This window comes from Bos taurus, chromosome 4, assembly GCF_002263795.3.
Source record: "Bos taurus isolate L1 Dominette 01449 registration number 42190680 breed Hereford chromosome 4, ARS-UCD2.0, whole genome shotgun sequence".
In the NCBI taxonomy this organism is placed as follows: Eukaryota; Metazoa; Chordata; class Mammalia; order Artiodactyla; family Bovidae; genus Bos; species Bos taurus.
The window spans coordinates 50,119,753-50,141,153 of NC_037331.1; the positions used below are offsets into that span (position 1 = coordinate 50,119,753).

General features: G+C 41.8%; 1 pseudogene and 1 gene segment (V, D, J or C); both read right to left on the reverse strand.

Annotated features, from left to right (window-relative positions):
• The window catches only part of LOC781951 (T-cell receptor gamma chain C region C7.5-like), a 32,462-nt gene extending 29,083 nt beyond the window's left edge, over window positions 1-3,379 (reverse strand). The window contains 2 exon segments of the C gene segment in view: window positions 2,811-3,113; window positions 3,277-3,379. Coding sequence covers window positions 2,811-3,113; window positions 3,277-3,316 — 343 coding nt within the window.
• Window positions 3,380-12,389: 9,010 nt separating this feature from the next.
• LOC112446377 (T cell receptor gamma variable 4-like) lies at window positions 12,390-14,208 on the reverse strand (annotated as a pseudogene).
• Window positions 14,209-21,401: the final 7,193 nt, after the last annotated feature.

Sequence of the window (21,401 nt, forward strand, 5' to 3'; positions counted from 1 at the left end):
GAAAACATTGGTATGAGTTATGTCAGAGAATGTTTTGCCTATGCTTTCTTCTAGGAAAGGTATGGTGTCATGTTTTATGTTTAAATCTTTAAGCCATTATGAGTTTATTTTTGTGTATGGGGTGAGAGTGTGTTCTAACTTCATTGATTTATGTGCATCTGTCCAACTTTCCCAGCACCACTTGCTGAAGAGACTTTTCCCCCCTGTTTTTATATTCTTGCTGGAGAACTTGTACTTTTTAGAACATTTCTAGGAATGTATCCATTTCTTCTAGGCAGTCTATTTTCTTGCCATGTATTGAGTAATTATTTGTAGTAATGAGTTATTGCTATTTCTATTTTGGTGGTATCAGCTGTTAACTTCTTCTAATTTCATGTCTAATTTTGTATCTTTGAGTTTCCTCTCTCTCTCTCTCTTTTTTTTTTTCCTGATGAGTTTGGCTAAAGGTTTACCAATTTGTTTGTCTTTTCAAATAACCAGCTCTTGGTGTATTGATCTTTTCTATGATGTTTTTAGTCTCTATTTTATTTTACTCTGATTTTTATTCTCTTTCATTTACCTTTGGTTTTATTTGTTCTTTTTCCTAGTTCTTTTAGGTGTAAGATTAGGCTGTTTGTTTGAGGTTTTTCTTGTATCTTGAGGTAGGCTTGTATCACTATAAACTTCTTTCAGAACAGCTTTTGCTCTATACCACAGATTTTTTTTTTTTTTATGGTGTTTTCCCGTTTTCATTGTCTTCAAGGATTGTTTATTTCCTCTGATTTCTTCAATCACCCCTGGGTTGTGTATAGCATACTGCTTATCCTACATGTGTCTTTGTTTCTCATACATACAGTGTCTCTACCTCTGGCTGTGTCCTTAGAGAAATGACCTGTATAAACAGAGACAGAGAATGGAAACTGAGGGAGGGATCATAAGGGTTCTGCGAGTACATGGAAAAGTAATTATCACAAAGTGCAAAGAAAAACAGTGATATAATAATGCTTTAGTCAGTAATTGGGGGAGAAATTGGATCTCCACATTAAGATTGCTACCTTACACCCATACACAAAAATTCAAAATAAAGTGGATCAAGGAATCCAAAGGGCAAAACAAAGTCTTAACACCATTGGAAAAGTATAAACGAAAATATGTTTATGCTTCAGGCTTTCCTAAAGCTGCAAATAGTTACAGTATGTGGTTGCTGATACAGTAGAGCAAGCTAAAGCCAGTGCATTTACTATCCAATTCCTTGCTGTCTGCAGTCATTGAACTAAGAAGAATCTGAAGCTTTGACTTGTGGTGCGAGACTGTTTTTTTTTTTTTTTTTTAATTCCAAGATTCTGATAGAGAAATGTGATGACCTGGAGAGAAGCAGCACCCAGGATGCAACAAGACAGATGGGGCTTCGGGGTTGGGGATAAGACCATGAACACTATTCTAGTAGGCATTCCTGTGCTAGTGCAGCAAGACTTACAAATCAACTTGAAGAAGAATCACTAGGAGTCTATCAAAAAATGCACATTTTCAGCCTTCATTCCATGATTCTGATTCACTCTGTTGAGTGCCACCCAGAACATGCACTTTTATTCCAATTCAGGTACTTCTGATGCAGGTGGTACGTGGACCACAGTTTGAGAAACACTGTTCTAGAAGCTCAGACACTAGTACAGATTTGGAGGAACCAATGCACAAGAGGCCGTATACACATGAGCTGATATTTCTGTATTTCAATATCAATTTTTCTTCCTTAAACCTGCCCAATAAGGCAGCCAAAATCCTTGGAGATATAACTTTTCAATTGAAATATATACCATTCTTTGATTGTTCACCCAAAGTGTTCTTTAATTTTAATTATTGAGAAAACTATGATCTGATAAGTTTCATTCTAGTTTGGCACTTGGCCTTGTTAATGGTAGGGAGTGGGGGTAGAAAGAAGCTTTGGCTTTACTTGTTGAAGACAGTTCTGGCTGTGGGCTGAACTTCAACAGAGGGTATAAGTAGAATACAACAACGGGGCTCTCTCATAGCTCATTCAGTAAAGAATCTACCTGCAATAACGCAGGAGACCTGGGTTCAATTCCTGGGTCTGGAAGATCCCCTGGAGAAGGAAATGGCAACCCACTCCAATATTCTTGCCTGGAGAATTCTTGCCGTGGACAGAGGAGCCTGGCAAGCTACAGTGCAAGGGGTCTCAAGAGTTGGACACAACTTAGTGACTAAACCACCAACACCTAAAACAATCACTTTTCCCCCTACATTTTCACTAGGTCAACCATGCCCTCGTTGATTATGTAAGAGAGATATCAGTTTTTTCCAAAAGATAAATTGGATACCAGCTTGAGGTTCAAGAAGTCCAAGTTTTCATTCCATCATTTCTCAGTCTTCATACTCCTGGATAATAAAGATGCTCTATTCCCAGGCATTTTCTCTGCATAATCATCAGGTGAATGGTTCAGTATTATCTAGCCTTTCCATTTTCCTCTCCTAAATATCTCCCCTCACAGATAATCCTAGGTTCTCTGTCTGTCTTAAAGAGAAAATAATATGAACTCTACCAGCTTCTGGGAGAGCTGAGAATATGCTGCCTGCCAGACTGCTTGCCTATAGACTGGAGATGGAGGCCTGTTTTTAGGAAAAACTATGGCTATTGTGGGGAGGTAGAAGGTGGCCATGGAATATAAAGTTTGATTCATGGGCATTGAGTTCAGGGGTTTTTTTTGTTTAGAGTAAAAAGAAATTGGGGGAGGAAGTGAAGCAGCTGCTGATATCAGGGCTGTGATTTGCAGCCACAAGCAAAATTTCCAGTGCAGTGTACAGGAAGTCTGAACCAACGTGCTTATCCCAGATAGCACAGTAGTATATGCCGGAATCACTTGCTTGCAGATTTACGATTGTAAATGTATACCTCCTCCCTGTGCCCTTATAGACATGGTATTTTGTTCCACTGATTCCTGATTCAAGCACAGCCTTTGAGTTGTAGCTGTCGTAGTATAAAAGACGTCGGGGGGCCATCCCCTCCTCATGTTTGTACAAGTGGATATAGGTGGCCCCTTGTGTAAGATCACAAGGGAACGAAGCAGTCTCCCCAGTATTACTAGTGATTAACATCAAGTTGGAAGATACCTGCATGACTGCAATGGGAAAAGCAACAAAAAATAATGAGGAAGAAGAAACACTAATTTCTTAGTATGACCCTCTCCTCCACAACCCCCCCCCCCCTTACCCCTACTCCCGCCACACACACATTGCCAGAAAAACAGAAAAATTCCAGGAGCATCCAGGCAACACACTTACCGCGAGCTAGGACAAGCAGAAGCAGTGCTGGGGCCCGCATCCTGCCCCAGCAGTGAGCTAGACTGGGATTCTGAGCAGATGTGACAGGCAGAGAAGTCAGGGAGGATCTCTCTTAAAGACCACCAGGCTCATCCCAGAGTGGGTGGGTGCTGGGGGAGGCCTGGGGAGGAGCCTCGCCTCTCTGCACCAACCCTTTCTTGAGGGCCCCCCTGTGGCAGGCTGAGAGCTGCCATCTCCCCCACATGAGAGGAGAGGCCTGAGCACTGAGAACTCAGAACTGCAAGCAGATGGATCAAATGCAAACTGCGGGGAGGAGAGCCATGGACCAAGCTTGCCTGTTGCCTCGTGGAGTGAGCAGTCCTAAGTGAGCAGGAGCTAAGTTCCCTGTAGTTCAGCATTTCAGTGTTTATGCTGCTGCCACGGTCTTGTCCTGTGACATCTTTATATTCTTTCTCTGAACTACCTTTCCTTTTACCCCTGTAAGCAAACTCGGAGGCAACAACCAGAGAATCCAGTAAGAACTGAACCTGCTTTATTATAAGAAAGTAAGATTGATTATGTCGGTCTTCATTTGACTGTCCTTAAAATTAAATGGATGTGTGTTCGTGTGTGTGCATGTGTTATAAATCTATCGGAGAGAGGATTCATGTTCATCCTCAAGTAAAAGGCTGCCTCATACAGAGTGTCCAGATTTCATGAAAAAATAAGGAGCTTCACAATAGTTGGAACAGACAAACTAAAAACATATATTTTTTCTGAAATCCAGGGACATGCAAATCAAAACTACAATGAGATATCACCTCACCCATGTCAGAATGGCTATTATTGACAAGGCTAGAAATAACGTGTTGCAGATGGGCAGAAAATAGGACCCTTGTGCACTGTTGGTGGGGATGTAAATTGGTGTAGTCGCTATGAAAAACGGTATGGAGTTTCCTCAAAAAGTTAAAAATGAAACTACCACATGATCCAGCAATTCCACTTCTGAGTGTTTATCCGTAGAAAACAAAAACACTCTGAGATGCCTGCACCCCTATGTTCACTGTTTAGAACAGCCAAGGCACGGAAACAAGCCAAGTGCCCATCAACAGAAGAATCAAGTACCTGTGGTGTGTGTGTATATATATACACATATATATGTGCAAGTAATCCCATTATGTGGCCCCTAATTATGTCATGGGTTTAGACAGCTCTCCGGCCTGCTGTACATCTCTCCTCTTGACCAGTTCTTTCTCTACCATTCTGTTTCTCTACCTCCCTCTGTTAGTCCATCTCTGTGCACAGATCTTCTCGATTTCCTATTGCTACCCCACCCCCTCTTTCTTTCCAGCTCTGACTTTCTTCCCTCTCTTTCTATTTATCGCTCCTCTGTTTTACAATTTCCTTCCTCGTCTCTATTTCTGTCACTTTCTGTCTCTCTTCTCGCCCATCTCTACCACCTGTCTCTCCTTTTCTAGTTCTCTATTTTTATTTCTTATTGATTTGACCTCTCTCTCTCTCCCTCTCCATTTTCTCTCATGATCATCCTAACTACTTTAAATTTTCTGTGATTCCAACATCTGCGATATCTCAGGATTGGCATCTGGTAACTGACGATTCTATGTTACCATGTTGTGATGTTCCTGGTTCTATAAGGTAAGGACTTTGGGATTATATCCTGCGCGTTTGGAATATCATGTTATGGACTTCAGGCAGTGTTTAATACTGTGGAGTGTGCTGAGTTTTTTTGTCAGCCGGGCATTGGCCCAGTTGTGGAATGCTCTCGCCGGGCAGGTCCAGATGGTGCAATTTTCAGACTTTGCAGTGCTATTCACACCGCATTGTGTGTACCACCCCGAGTGGTTTCAAATCAAAATTTAAAGAATATGGTTGTGATTCCATAGCCATATTTTTATAATGTGGATTTTTAAAACATTTTCCTTAAAGGTATGCATCAGTGAAGAATGAAAACTACGTCAGAGTCCCACATTTCAGAATAAGGATGACTTAGTTCATTAAGGATTTTTTTGTACATTCCTTTACAAAAAAACTTTACTGACATAAACTTTGCCAACAACTTTACTGACATAATGACATATTATGGTAATGGTGTAAGTATATTGAAACATAAATGAAACAATGAAACAGATATGGTCCTTAAAATAGTTTAATATCTAGCCTGAGTCTATTGAGCATGTGTGTGTGTGTGTGTGTGTGTGTGTGTGTTCTAAAAGATGAATTTCAGTGGCTTACAAACAGGAAGTAGTTTTGTTTCCATGTACATCCATATACAGTGACCACTAGCTGCAAAATTGCTGTTCGCATGCTGAGGCCAAGTGTGGCAGTCAGATAAGGGGGACTGTAAGTTTTTTGTTTTTTTTTTCTCAAAAGCATCTATCAGTCTTTCATGACTAAGGTAAAAATAGAAAAAAAGTTACTCACCACAGGGAGCTACTATGAGCTTAGTCCCTTCTCCAAACATCTTCTTCCAACCTGAGCTGTCATACTGGTTCAGGCTCCTACCATGATCTCAGCCTTCTCCTACCTTCATGGAGTGACTAGCAGTTTAACAACTTTGGGCGGGCAATTTGACCTTCTGAGTTCTTTTGGAAGTCCTTGATAATGGGTTTTATGGCATCTGATATATTATAAGTTTTCCTCAGATCAATGGGCCTAAATATCTGTTTTCCATGGTGGAAATTCCATTGACAATACTGATTAAAAATGAAAAGGATAAAAGCAGGAAAAGAAGAGCTTGACAGTAGTAGGTTAACCACATGTTCTGCTTTCCCATATTTCCAGGAAGAGTATTCAAAGAATTAAGAATTTTTTTTAAATTTCCAGGTGTTCATCTGTGTTGAAACTGCTTGGAGTTCGCATCAAAGGAAAAGCTCTTCTGTTCTCACAAACACCAGGGCTGCTCAGTTGGTGATTTGGGAATATATTTCTGAAAGGAGGAAACTCTTCAGTAACTGAAAATGCAAATTTACCAATTCAAGTGCACTCGAGCAATGTGGACAAAGTTCTCCGTTCATTGAGTAACATAATTCTGTTTTGGGGGAAGGGAGAGTATTGTTGACTTACAACGTTGTTAGTTTCTAAAATGAAAACCAATAATACATATTTTGCAAATTATTGGAGAAAGGAGAACAATTTTTTTTTATCTTAAACAACAGAGAAAAGAAAATTCAGAAAAGTGTTTGTCACTTAATAGACCATTTACAACAAAGTGATTCAATTATACATATATACTGCAAGGAGATCCAACCAGTCCATTCTAAAGGAGATCAGTCCTGGGTGTTCTTTGGAAGGACTGATGCTAAAGCTGAAACTCCAATACTTTGGCCACCTCATGTGAAGAGTTGACTCATTGGTAAAGACCCTGATGCTGGGAGGGATTGGGGGCAGGAGGAGAAGGGGACAACAGAGGATGAGATTGCTGGATGGCATCACCGACTCGATGTACGTGAGTTTGGGTGAACTCCGGGAGTTGGTGATGGACAGGGAGGCCTGGCGTGCTGCGATTCATGGGGTCGCAAAGAGTCAGACACGACTGAGTGACTGAACTGAACTGACTGATGTGTGTATATGTATATATATATATATATTCTTTTCCAATATGTTTAATACAGGGTATTAAATATAGTTCCATATATGCCAAAGCCTTTGATGTGTGGATCACAATAAACTGTGGGAGATTCTGAAAGAGCTGGGAATACCAGACCACCTGACCTGCTTCTTGAGAAATCTGTATGCAGGTCAGGAAGCAACAGTTAGAACTGGACATGGAACAACAGATTGGTTCCAAATAGGAAAAGGAGTACATCAAGGCTGTATATTCTCACCCTGCTTATTTAACTTATATGCAGAGTACATCATGAGAAACGCTGGACTGGAAGAAACACAAGCTGGAATCAAGATTGCTGGGAGAAATCTCAATAACCTCAGATATGCAGATGACACCACCCTTATGGCAGAAAGTGAAGAGGAACTCAAAAGCCTCTTGATGAAAGTGAAAGAGGAGAGTGAAAAAGTTGGCTTAAAGCTCAACATTCAGAAAACGAAGATCATGGTATCTGGTCCCATCACTTCATGGCAAATAGAATGGGAAACAGTGGAAACAATGTCAGACTTTATTTTTTGGGGTCCAAAATCACTGCAGATAGTGACTGCAGCCATGAAATTAAAAGACGCTTACTCCTTGGAAGGAAAGTTATGAGCAATCTAGATAGCATATTCAAAAGCAGAGACATTACTTTTCCAACAAAGGTCTGTCTAGTCAAGGCTATGGTTTTTCCTGTCATGTATGGATGTGAGAGTTGGACTGTGAAGAAGGCTGAGCGCCGAAGAATTGATGCTTTTGAACTGTGGTATTGGAGAAGACTCTTGAGAGTCCCTTGGACTGCAAGGAGATCCAACCAGTCCATTCTGAAGGAGATCAACCCTGGGATTTCTTTGGAAGGAATGATGCTGAGGCTGAAACTCCAGTACTTTGGCCACCTCATGCGAAGAGTTGACTCATTGGAAAAGACTCTGATACTGAGAGGGATTGGGGGCAGGAGGAGAAGGGGACGACAGAGGATGAGATGGCTGGATGGCATCACTGACTCGATGGACGTTGAGTCTGGGTGAACTCCAGGAGTTGGTGTTGGACAGGGAGGCCTGGTGTGCTGTGATTCATGGGGTCGCAAAGAGTCGGACATGACTGAGCGACTGATCTGATCTGATGCTGTACAGTAGGACCTTGTTGTTTATATATTTTATGTGTAATAGTTTGTATCTGCTCATCCCAAACTCCTAATCTATCCCCTTCCCAGCCCTTTCCCTTTTGGGAGCTATAAGCTTGTTTTCTATGACTCAGTCTGTTTCTGTTTTGTAAAGAAGTTCATCTGTGTCATATTTTAGATTCCACATGTAAGTGATATCACACTTTGTCTGATTTCATTCAGCATAGCATCTCTAGGCCCATTCATGTCACTGCAAATGGTGTTATTTAATTCTATTTTAGGGCTGAGTAGTATTCCATTGTGTATATATACCACTTCTTCTTAATCCATTGATCTGTCAATGAACATTAGGTAGGTTCCATGTCTTGGCTATTGTAAATATTGGTGCTATGAAACTTGAGTGCATACATCTTTTTGAATTATAGTTTTGTCCAGGTATATGCCTAGGAGTGAGATTGCTGGATCATATGGCAACTCTATTTTTAGTTTTTTAAGGAAGCTCCATAATGTTCTCCACAGTGTCTGCAGCAATGTACATTCCCATCAACAGTGTAAGAGGGTTCCTTTCTTCACCATGTCTCCAGCATTTGTTATTTGTAGACTTTTTAATGATACATTCTGACCAGTGTGAGGTGAATCTTCATTGTTTTTATTTGCATTTCTGTAATAATTAGTGACAGGCAACATGATTCTTTTTTTTTTCTTTTTTTCTTTAATAGAAAATTATTTAATTAGTATACATGTGTTCCCCATCCTGAACCCTCCTCCCTCCTCCCTCCCCACACCATCCCTCTGGGTCGTCCCAGTGCACCAGCCCCAAGCATCCAGCATCGTGCATTGAACCTGGACTGGCATCTCGTTTCATACATGACGTTTCACATGTTTCAATGCCATTCTCCCAAATCTTCCCACCCTCTCCCTCTCCCACAGAGTCCACAAGACTGTTCTATACATCAGTGTCTCTTTTGCTGTCTCGTATACAGGGTTATCGTTACCATCTTTCTAAATTCCATATATATGCATTAGTATACTGTATTGGTGTTTTTCCTTCTGGCTTACTTCACTCTGTATAATAGGCTCCAGTTTCTTCCACCTCATTAGAACTGATTCAAATGTATTCTTTTTAATGGCTGAGTAATACTCCATTGTGTATATGTACCACAGCTTTCTTATCCATTCATCTGCTGATGGACATCTAGGTTGCTTCCATGTCCTGGCTATTATAAACAGTGCTGCAATGAACATTGGGGTACACGTGTCTCTTTCCCTTCTGGTTTCCTCAGTGTGTATGCCCAGCAGTGGGATTGCTGGATCATAAGGCAGTTCTATTTCCAGTTTTTTAAGGAATCTCCACACTGTTCTCCATAGTGGCTGTACTAGTTTGCATTCCCACCAACAGTGTAAGAGGGTTCCCTTTTCTCCACACCCTCTCCAGCATTTATTATTTGTAGACTTTTGGATCGCAGCCATTCTGACTGGTGTGAAATGGTACCTCATAGTGGTTTTGATTTGCATTTCTCTGATAATGAGTGATGTTGAGCATCTTTTCATGTGTTTGTTAGCCATCTGTATGTCTTCTTTGGAGAAATGTCTATTTAGATCTTTGGCCCATTTTTTGATTGGGTCATTTATTTTTCTGGGGTTGAGCTGTAGGAGTTGCTTGTATATTTTTGAGATTAGTTGTTTGTCGGTTGCTTCATTTGGTATTATGATTCTTTACCACAATAATTAGAAATAAGAACACAAGTTCTGTGATGACTTATTATCTTTCATAGGATAAAAGAAGAAATTTGTAGAATACTATTTTCCTTGAATATAGATTCCTTATTTAAACTAAAATTTGAGAGCTAAGACCAGTTCTCTTACGATGAAAGAAGAAATGTCTTCCTGACTGTTCTGTAATCTTAAGCCACTCAATTGGATAAAGAGAAAAAGAAATTGCCAGAAGCAACTGAATGCTCCTCTGAGCACAGATAAGCTGTCCACTTGCCAGGACAGAGACAGGACTGACCCTGATTTCCCCACGTCTGCTCCAGACCCACCCTGTCATTGTTAAATCCCTTACTGCATCAAGCATAGTGCCTTCCCTATGGAGATAAATCTATATGATCGATATTATTGGTACAAAAGAAAAATGTTAAAATAAAGCTGTAATTCTTGAATATAGTGTTTACACTATATTTTCAAAAACAGTTACACTCATTAGCTCCTTTTATGTAAATGATGGTATTTTGAGCCAAGAAACAAGTCTCCACAGAGATGGGGATGTGACATAAGGATGGATGATAAGGTAGAAAATGATAGAGCTGGAATGCAAACATTTATGTAATACCAAGTGCCCACAGTGTGCTACAGAAGGGAACACAGAATCATTCAATACTGCTTTTCATTCTTTTAAAAACAACTTTTAGTTCCTTTTGGAATGTAGTTGATTAATAATGTTCTGTCAGTTTCTAGTGTACAGCAAAGTGATTTTAATTCTAATTTTGCCTATTACCTGCTTGATTTATTTGCTATCTAACACTCAGTGTTCTAACTCTGAAAATGTAGTAAGAACACCTATGTCTCACATCATTATAGGAAGATGCATAGCACAATCCAGATATAACACGGGAGTTCAGTGGATCCGTGACCTGTATCTCCTTCCTCTCTGCTCCTTCTCTTTTTGGAAGGAGGCAGGTCACAGAGATACCACTGAGGGGACCTAATGTGGACTGGGGTACACCCTTTGCATCCCCTTAGTTCCTTGACTTGAATGATATGATTGGTATCTCCTGACAGAAGAACTCTCTGTCAGGGCTGCTAGAGATCTCAGCCTTGCCTCCCAGTATGCACTCTGTGAGGGAGCTTCATGGTCAAGGCTGTGGGGCAGCCACACCCATCTTTGTCCTTCAGGGAGCTCCCCACCCATCTCACACCTAACATGAGCAAGGAAGGAGCTGACTGTAAATGTCCTATATTTCCTGTGCCAAAGAGGTGTGGAAAATTAATGTCAGAAAAGTTTGATTCAAAAATTCATAACTATATACCAATAAAGTTTTTAAAAACTTAGTAAAAATCTCTTACTCTTCTACTCTATCACACTGCCCTCAATGAACATGACCTGGGGCATCAGCACAATGCACAGCCACGCCTTTGCCAGCCTACATCCCTCACTTGGAGAGAGACAGACTAGCTGAAGTGCTTCCCAAAGTAAGTGACGGTCTTGGGACCATTTCTTTCATCCTGGCAGTGATTACCCTGAAAAAGAGATCACCCAAGAAAGATATACTCTAGGTTTCTAAATATGTCTCAGTAGGATTTTCATGCAGAAAAGAGCTAATCTACCACCGTGGAGGTTGCAACTGACATTAAGTGGTATAATTCCAAGACAGAGACATTTTGGAACGGTTATATTCTGCTTTAGACCTGAGAAAACTGATGCCTAACAGCATGAAGATCTTGCCCAAGGTCACAGAGCTCATAAGGGAAAAGCCAGAGTCAGTGAGGGGTGAGAATAGGGTTCACTCCATAGTTGAGGTTCACAGCAGGGGCCCTGGGCTGTCCCTTCCCAGGGACTGTGGACCACGTATTAATAGCTCTGTAAGGACATGGGTGATGAGCTGGTTCTTCTTGTTGGTCACATTGTCACCAGTTCAAAAAATTCACTCTCTGTGGAGTCTGGCATTGGTGTGACTGCAAGAACAGGAAAGAGTTGTATTAGGATGATGGGGAAGATGAAGTAAACGAACATGAAACAGAGCTAGAGTAAGTTTCTGTCCCCTTTAGCTCCACCTCTTCTAACACATACTGGGGGATCTTAGCTTTGAATTAGGCCTTCAGTGAAGGGTTGGGCTCTTTCAGAAGGAAAGCATATATGAATTATACATTTCTAACTGCAAAATGAGAGCTCAGGGAGGTAGACAATGAGTTTAGGAATCTTTTATTAATTGTTTTACCATTGCTATTAAGCTGTACATAAACTTTGACTTTCCACTTGAAAAGGGTCTAAATTCAGCTTAAACTTCAAAAGGATTTTCTTTCTCTCCCTCATACAGCATCAGGGGCTTTTCTGTTTTGGGCTTGAAGAATCAGTGACACAGGCTTTCTTTGTTTTTTTCTTCTTCTTTTCATAAGAAGGTAGTGAATATAGTGATAAGTGATTTGTGTGATTTTCCTATAAATGCAGAGATTAGAGGCATATATTTTTAGCTGTTCAACCTCCTCATTTTATAGAAGAGAGCAGAGTAGCCAGAGATTCACTCAAAAGTCCATATGTGGTGACATTCAAGGAGATGTGTATAACAGGATATTGAATATTGAATAGCTCCCTGTCCTATACAGTAGGACCTTTTTGCCAATCCATTCTATATATAATAGTTTGCATCTGCTAATCCCAAGCTCCAGTCCTTCCCTCCCGACCCTCCTTCCCATTGGCAATCGCACGTCTGTTCTCTGTGCCCCTGAGTCTGTTTCTGTTTCACAGATGGGTTAATTAGTGCCATATTTCAGATTCCACATATATGTGATATAAAAGGGTATCTGTCTTTCTATTTTTAACTTACTTCACTTAGAATGATAATCTCTGGTTGTATTCATGTTGCTGCAAATGGCATTATTTTATTCTTTTTTATGACTGAGTAGTATTCCATTGTGTATATGACCACATCTTCTCTATTCATTCATTTGTTGATGGAAGTTTAGGTTGTTTGCATGTTTGGGCTATTGTGAACTATACTTCAATGAAAATAAATTAAATTTAAAAAAACAACAACAGAGAGAAGTGAGAACCTGATGTCTCATCCAGGGTTAACTGCATCACCATGAGGATTTTTATCAACTCAAACTCATGAGTGCCAGGAATGCCAATAGAGGAGGACACTGAGACATTGCCAATATTTTGCCTGGGCTTCTAACTGCTGTCTCTTCCCCCACAAAATGGTAACAATGGGTGAACAACTTAGAGACTGGGATCAGACATGCACTTCCAGGCTCAGCTTTCAAACATTTTGTGGCAGATCTAGACTGTCCTTCACCCTTGAAATCATTTATGTGACATTTTGTCTGTGCATCCTTCAAGGGAAATGGTCAGATTTTTATCTTTTCAGTCAATACCAGAGCTGTCCATTAGAAGTAAATGTGAGTCACCAATTCAAGCCATAGATGAAAATGTTTTGGCTTCTGCGTTAAAAAAAATGAAGGTTAGGACTATTTTTACTTAGTCCAAGATGTCCAAAATATTTCAACAGTAAGACAATATAAAAATAATTAAAGAGATATTCCACTTTTTTTTTTTCTGTGACTATCTTCAATATATAGCTTGTGTTATAGACATACAGCCCATCTCAGCTTGGGCTCTTGAACTAAATACATTTCAAGGGCTCAATAGCTGGATGTGTTTAGTAGCTGGTGGATTGAGCAGCCCAGATTCTCCTCCAAATGCTCCAGACAAGCTGAACTGGACAATCTTTGGAAAAGTCCCTGCCACCTGCACAGCATTTTCCCTGGGTCAGCTTCAGCTCCCATCAGATTTTATCTGCAGAAGCCCTAGAGTGGGGGGAGTCGTCAGGATACTGAGAGGTCACCCCAAGGCAACCTAAGGGACCTGGAGGCGGTGGCAGTTGCCAGGTTTGGGAGAGCAGTGGGTCTCAGCGCTTTTTGTGCAGATCCCGGGGCTGCGCGCACTGCTGTGCCGATCCCCAGGTAGCACAGTGGTACAGTCCTTCGTCGCTCTTTGCCAGCTTCCTCAAGGACATGGTGCAGCTCTTGCCATCCGCGCCGCGGGCCGCGTTGACTTTATCACCTCTTAGGACCGAATCCCACTGCACATCCCGCTTGGACAAGGCTAGATAGAGAAGCCTCTCAGGGGCCTGGCTCTCCAGTTGGCGGAACCAGTGGACGTAATCCACAGACCTTACTGATCTGACAGGGCATAGTGAGAGCTCCACCCGCGTGCCCCACCATCACGGACCGCTGGAACACCCTGATCTCCTGCTGGATGCCTGCAAGGGATGAGATGAGGGCAGGTTGAGTCCGCAGATCTGGGTGCATCCCGCCCGGCCCACCGGGGAAGCCGCAGGGACTCACCTGGAACCACGAGGGTCCAGAGGAGGGCCAGGCGGCCCAGAACGGCTCTGCCCCCTGCCCCGAGAGAAGAGCCCATGGTGGTGGGGCTCAAGTTGCCCGGAGGCGCCGCACCTGGGTGTGTGATGGAGGTCAGGTCAGGGTCTCAGTGGGTGCTTCTCCCAGGCTACCCAGGGCAACTGATGAGAGAAGTAAGGGAGGGGTGGAAGAGGGAGGAGCCAGAGGGAGGAGACAAGAGTCTGACCACAGGGTGAGGGGAGGAATGGTAAACGAGAAAGTTTGAGAAACACTAACGAATATTGGTGGAATAATGAAATAGGAATACAGAGATCGGTGATTGGGCATCAAATATTCTTTGGCAGTGTGCTAACTGATTTATGTTCATTGTTTTATTAAATCCTGAAACCTTGTGGGATAAATAATATCTTCGGTTTAGAAACGGGGAAAGCTGGGGCTATTTTTTTTGTTTCATTTTGTTTTAACTTTTATTTTAGAGTACAGTATAGTGGATTTACAATGTTGTGTTAGTTTCAGCTGTACAGCAAAGTGACATATATATATATATATGAATATATGTATGAATATTTTCATACATGTATGAATCTGAATCCCTTTTCAGATTCTTTTCCCATATAGTTTATTACAGAATATGGAGTAGAGTTCGCTGTGGTATACAGTAGGTCCTTGTTGTTTATTTTATATATGGTGGTGGTTTAGTCTCCAAGCTGTGTCCTTTGCTTTGCGACCCCATGGACTGTAGCCTACAAGGCTCCTCTGTCCATGGGGATTCTCCTGGCAAGAATACTGGAGTGGGTTGCCATGCCCTACTCCAGGGGATCTTCCCAACCCAGGATCGAACCTGGTCTCTTGCATTGCAGGCGTATATTTTTACCAACTGAGCTCCCAGGGAAGCCCATTTTATATATAGATGCTGGGAGGGATTGGGGGCAGGAGGAGAAGGGGACGACAGAGGATGAGATGGCTAGATGGCATCACTGACTCGATGGACGTGAGTCTGAGTGAGCTCCGAGAGTTGGTTTTGGACAGGGAGGCCTGGCGTGCTGCGATTCATGGGGTCCCGAAGAGTTGGACACGACTGAGCGACTGAACTGAACTGAACTGAACTGAGTGTGTATATATTAATCTCAAATTCCTAATTTATCCCTTCCCCAAAGGAGATAGTTTTTAAGTCACTGCATGCCCAAGAAGAATTAGGTTGGGATTTGAAGCCAGGTCTGGCTGGAGACAAATCTCATGCTCTCTTTGGCCACTTTCTACTCACAGAGCAGTGAATGCCCTGCTAATTTGGGAGGAGAAGACAAACCCAGAACAACCATCCTTGCTGAAAGGTCCTGCTACTATCTGAGCCAGCACTGGGTTGTATCCTCCAAGGGTCTCATCAGAGGGGGATTAAATCTTCCGAATAATATGATAGCTGTGTAGTTTTGGCAAGGAGCTTCACTTCCTTTTTTCCGTCTGTGAAAAGGGAAGTCATGGGGTTGTATGGAGAGTAAACAGGATCATGTGAACACAGTGTGTAGTCCAGTCCCAGAGGCAGAGGAAGAGCTCCAGAAATGGTAGGGCTTATTGTTTACCTTGAACCCAGATGTGTGTGCATGCTCAGTCATTCTGTTGTGTCCAACTATCTGTGACCCCAGGGACTGTAGCCCACCAGGCTCCTCTACCCATGGGATTCTCTAGGCAAGAATACTGGAGTGAGTTGCCATGCCCTCCTCCAGGGGATCTTTCTGACCCAGGGGTCGAACCCAAATCTCCTGTGTCTCCTGCACTGCAGGTAGGTTCTTCACCTTCTGAGCCACTAGGGAAGACTGAATCTGGACAGTTTCTAGTAAATGATGTCTGGGGTCCACTTAACATGGAAATTATAGGGAAGATTGAAGTTTTGGAGAATCAGGTGTGTGTGTGTTCAAAGGAGGACTCCTAAATTGAACCAGGGGTCAGTGAGGACCAGGGGACAGGGCCAGGTCCCCCTATCTCTGCATCATATCCTCAGAAATTTTAAAGGTAGGGCACTGGGAGCGATCAGCTGAAGGATCCACCCGAAATGAAGCTTTGAGAATAAAGATAGCAATCACTTCCAGTTGAAATACAGGTTCCTTTCCAGTTATATTAATTGTTCCCAAGGCCTCCTTAGTATGTACTTTTTTTAATCACTCAGTCGTGTGTATAGCTATGCTAATTTTCAGGCTAATTTTGCCTTGAAGCCCAGGAAAAGGGTGGTGAGGGTATGGTGAGGAAAGGGGACTTGGCTTGGGCAGGGAAGCTGTGAGTCCCTCAGCACGCACACCAGGCCTAGTTCCTGAGCTTCTCTTCTGCAGCACAAAGTCAGACGTGCTCAGCTGCAACCTAGATGCAAGACTCAGTGTCCTGAAATGAAGGCTTTGGTGAGGTGTGAGCCAAATAAAAAGCTAATGGAATACTTGCTGAAAGAGTATTCCAGGACTATCACTTACACCATCCTGAGATGTATAGCCCAGCTGTGGTAAAATGTTAGGTAGAAAATAAAGCGACAATTGAGGTGACATCTACATAGACAAACAACAGTGTAAGAAAGACAAGCGTGGCAGTTGGAAGCCTTGTACTGTGTCAGTGGTACTCAACATACTTCAACCTGTCTTTCTTCAGTAGTGTTCAGACATAAACAAAAATGTGGCTGTGGAAATAGTAGATCCCTTTCTAAAATTTATTCTAAAAATAAATCCTTCGATAGCCTTCCATATGGTTCTTTAAGTGTCTAAAACACAGTCCATGTTCAGTACATAAACTTCTTAATGAAACACAGGGCAAATGTAGCATTTGCCTTTTTACACTATGTCTTAAATATTCTTATTTCCTCTCTTTCTAACCATGAAAAAACCCTCACTGATAGTCACCAAAAAAGAGAACAACACCAGAGATGAGATCGTCCTTTTGAAGGCTGAAAAGGTGCCATTCACTGCTGATGTTATTGAACAGCTAATAAAGAATTTATTGATTGCAGTATCTCATGACACAGTGCCGTATCCATATATATTTAGTCACCTGCCTGAGGATGGTAAGATAATGTCATGGTCCACCCTGTATTCAGAGGAGACTGAATCTGATCTCGTAATGAAAAGTTGCCAGTAGTATTTCATCATAAGCAAAATATCTTTTTGACTTGCAGAATGGAATTCTTGTTTCACGTCTGAGATTTCTTTTATATTTCTTCTAGTGTATGTGCTCAGTTGTTTCTAACTCTTTGGGACCCCATGGACTGTAGCCCATTGGATTCCTCCATCCATGTAATTTTCCAGGCAAGAATACTGGAGAGGTTGCCATTTCCTACTCCAATATTTCTTAAGACCCTACGTTTGTCTTGCCTTTAAAACAAACAAACAAACAAACAAACAAAAAAACCTCATGCACATGCCCTTTTTGTACAATTTTAAAAAGTACATATCAAAATATTTAGTTTTATTTTTCCCGTTTTTCATCATACATTTGGCCGAACGTGTTGGAATACGGGGACACAAGGGATTATGAATACATACCAAAGGTCTCCAGAAACAGTATCTTTCTCTTAAGAGAATGATCTAAATTAGTCTGGATACTCTTCTTTGAAACTACACCACGAAATCATTGCCATTATTTTCCCTTGTATTTAGTTAGTTTGAATTAAAATAAACTCAATTATACAGTGAGCTATTGTTTTTCAAATAAGAATGTTTAACATAATGCTTCGTAGGAAGGCAGCATGTGTACTCGTTTTTGGATTTTCTTTTTTATATTCATTGTGTTATTCAAGCAACACTTAGTTGTGTATAGGTAAAATCGCAGTGGTTTGGGTGGAAGCAGTCATTTGTGTGGATCTAATTGACTCCACCTATGCTCAGTCTAAGAATGGGCCACAGGACAGAAATGCAGGTGGAGGCTCCCTGGGGAGCTGGGGCCTTGTCAGGGGGAGCTTCTTACATGGAGAGAGGGGAGAGGGGAACTCCAGGGTCTGGCCTTGGACTAAAACTTCAAGACTTCAGTGGTGTCATTATGATGAAAGTATCCTGTCCCAGGAGTGAACCCGTGTCTACACCAGGATCATAGCTGGGGTCTGAGCCAGACATCAGTGTGTGATTGTAACCTGAGAAAGAGCTCTCCTCCCATCTTGGGCTGGACCAGTATGACTCGGCTAGTCTCCCTAGGAGGGCATGTCCCCCTAGATGTTGGCTTTCAGAGCAGAGACAAGAAGAATGAGGATGTGACTTGAATGTGCCCTGTGGTTGGACTGTGAGAACTGAAGCCTTGACCTCAGCCATGAAGCCCTGCTTCCCTCTGGGACTGGATGGATGGAGTGCAGGGTCTGGACCCCACTCTGGACCTGCTGGGTGTGTGTGTGGGGGGACACCTGCTCTTCATGCTCACATTGCAAACAACCCTCTGCTATTCACCTGTCACACTGTCATCTGATTTACTGTCCCCTAGTAAGCCTTGCTCAGGTTGACTCTAAAGTCATTTAGTCCCTTTACGGGGTCTTGGGTGACTCAGTATATGACACTCAATTGCATAGGTCAACCCTGGTCTTCTGTGTCTATTTTCTCATGAGAAAAAAAGCATCTCACATCAGTCCATGCAGCTTGATTCAGGGATTGGGTCTTGTGTCCTCCCATCTACACTGAGAAAATGAAACCAAGATGTACCAGTCTCAGTAAGTCATAGACTAAGGAAGAACACAGGTGGCTGGAGGAATGTCAAGGATGATCTTAGCGCTGCAAGGAGTCCTGTCTGCTCTTTCCTTCAGGGTCAAGGGTGTGGTCGAAGGTGCAGCATCTGAACATTCTGGGTGTAAGTTTCCCAACTCACTTAGGAGCTAATTGGAAGAACTGTATATTTAAATGGGCTTCCCTGGTGGCTCAGCAGTAAAGAATCTGCCTGCAATGCAGGAGGCAAAGGAGACTTGGGTTCGATCCCTGGGTCAAGAAGATCTCCTGGAGGAGAGCATGGCAACCCACTCCAGTGTTCTTGCCTGGAGAATCCCCATGGACAGAGGACCCTGGCAGGCTGCAGTCCATAGGGTCGCAAAGAGTCAGACACCACTGAAGCAACTGAGTATGCACTTGCATATATTTCCATAATGGGGAACCATGACCCACAGCCTAGTCTGTTTGATAACAATTACATGCCTGGGTAGAGAGATCTTTTCTTCCATTAGTTGTGACCTTTTGAAAGTGAGCAAAGTTGGTTGTGGTTTAACTGTGCTTATACTTTTTTGACACCTCAGCTACCCCTTGTACAGTCTCAACCAGTAGGGCCTGTTTGACTTTAAAGTTTCCACAAATCAACCAAAATGTGGTTTTGAGCATGTGAACAAAACTGAAGCCTGAGAGGATGAAACCCCATCAGCCACACCAGCGCCCTCCTGCTGCCACTCAGGCTGTCACCCCACCCGCACTGCCCTCCCCTCTCTACCCCTCCCAGGCCAGGGCAGCCCAGGGCGAGAGGGGCAGGAAGTTGGACAGCACAGGAGACGCTGTCCAGTATGGTCTTGGCCGGAAAATCAGCTGCACAAAACTTCTCAGAGATTTGCAAATTTGCCCTTTTCTAAATTTTTATTGCTTCCTTTTTAAAATGTAATCTTTATTTTACAGTAGTGTATAGTTGATTTATAATGCTGTGTTAGTTTCAGGTGAACAGCAAAGTGATTCAGTCATACATATGCATGTATGCATTCTTCTTCAGATTCTTTTCTCATATAAGTTATCACAGAATATTGAGTAGAGTTCTTTGTGCTATGCAGTAGGTCCTTGTTGATCATCTGTTTTATATTTAGGAGTTTGTATATGTTAATCCTAAACTCCTAATATATCCCTGTCCCAACTTGTCCCATTTGGTAACCGTAAAACTGTTTTCTAAGTCTGTGAATCTATTCTTTTTTTAATATAAGTTTATTTGTATAATTTTTTTTTTACATTCCATATATAAGTGTTGTCATACGATATTTGTCTTTCTCTAATTTACCTCACTTGGTATGATAATCTCCAGATCCATCCATGTTGCAATAAAATGACCATATGATCCAGCAATCCCACTGGAGTATATCTGGAGAAAACCGTAATTTGAAAAGATACTTGCACCCTAAAGTTCATCACAGCAGTTTGTGCAGTAGCCAAGGTAAGTTTCCCCTCTTGGCTTCTGTACTTACTACATTATTTCTTCCCATTGAATAAATATTTCCAAATCTCTAAGATGAGGGCAATGTATTTTACCTAAAGAGGACCGGTCAAGTTAACATGAACCAAGGGATCAATCTAAGGGCTTTCCGCATAGCTCAGTCAGTAAAGAATCTGCCTGCGATGCAGGAGACCCATGTTCGATTCCTGGGGTGGGAAGATTCCATGGAGAAGGAAATAGCAACCCACTCCAGGATTCTTGCCTGGAGAATCCCACGGACAGAGGAGCCTGGCAGGCTATGGTCCATGGGGTCTCAAGAGTTGGACAAAACTCAGCAACTAAACCACCATTGTTTATCTGGTTGGTCTCTTTTTGTTTTCAAATGGGAACCTTGGTTTAACTGCCTAAGAACTTGTTTCATACACACTGAAGCCGACTATACACAAAGAAACAAACAATAAGCTTTTCCAATTTTAAATAAGACAGTGTTTCAATTCTAATACATGAAAAATTTCCTTTAAAAGGATTCATTAGAGGAAATAGAACATCCCTTATTCTTCCTTCCTTCTACCATGAATTTAACTTTTTGTTCTATGTCTGTACTTACAGAAATACACAGAAACACATATAATGAGTGTTCTGTTTATTCATATTATTACTCAATAGGAAAAATGGTTGAAAGACATGAACAAATATTTCAGCAGAAAAGAAAAAGAAGTTGTAAAACCACACACATAGAATAAGGCAGGATTTCCACCATGTTGACAACCACGGGAGTAGATGTGTGGAAACCAGAGTATATACGTAAGAAAAAGACAGATACAATCACAAATTCTTAAGAAAGTTCTCTCCGAATCCTTGGAGGAAGCTTTTAGTAAAGAAGCAGTGTGTGTTTTGTCCTGTCGTAGTTTGTTTTTTCCCAGCAGAAAGTGAACCAAGGGAAAGCCATGTGATGCTAGATTACAAAATGTGAGCTCCAGGTTCAGAAAAACCTGAATGACTCTTATTTACAAAATAGTGACCGTGAACAGACAAATTAACCTCTCCAACCTATAAACTGTGAACTCTAACTGTTGCTTCTTCCAGGGGTTCTTAAATGATTAATGGGATTACCTGATGAACAGTAGAAACAGAGTCTCTGTTCCATCTACATCTGATTTCTTTGCAGGGAAGTAAGCTTAGAAATGAATCTCAGTGCATTTGTGTATGTGT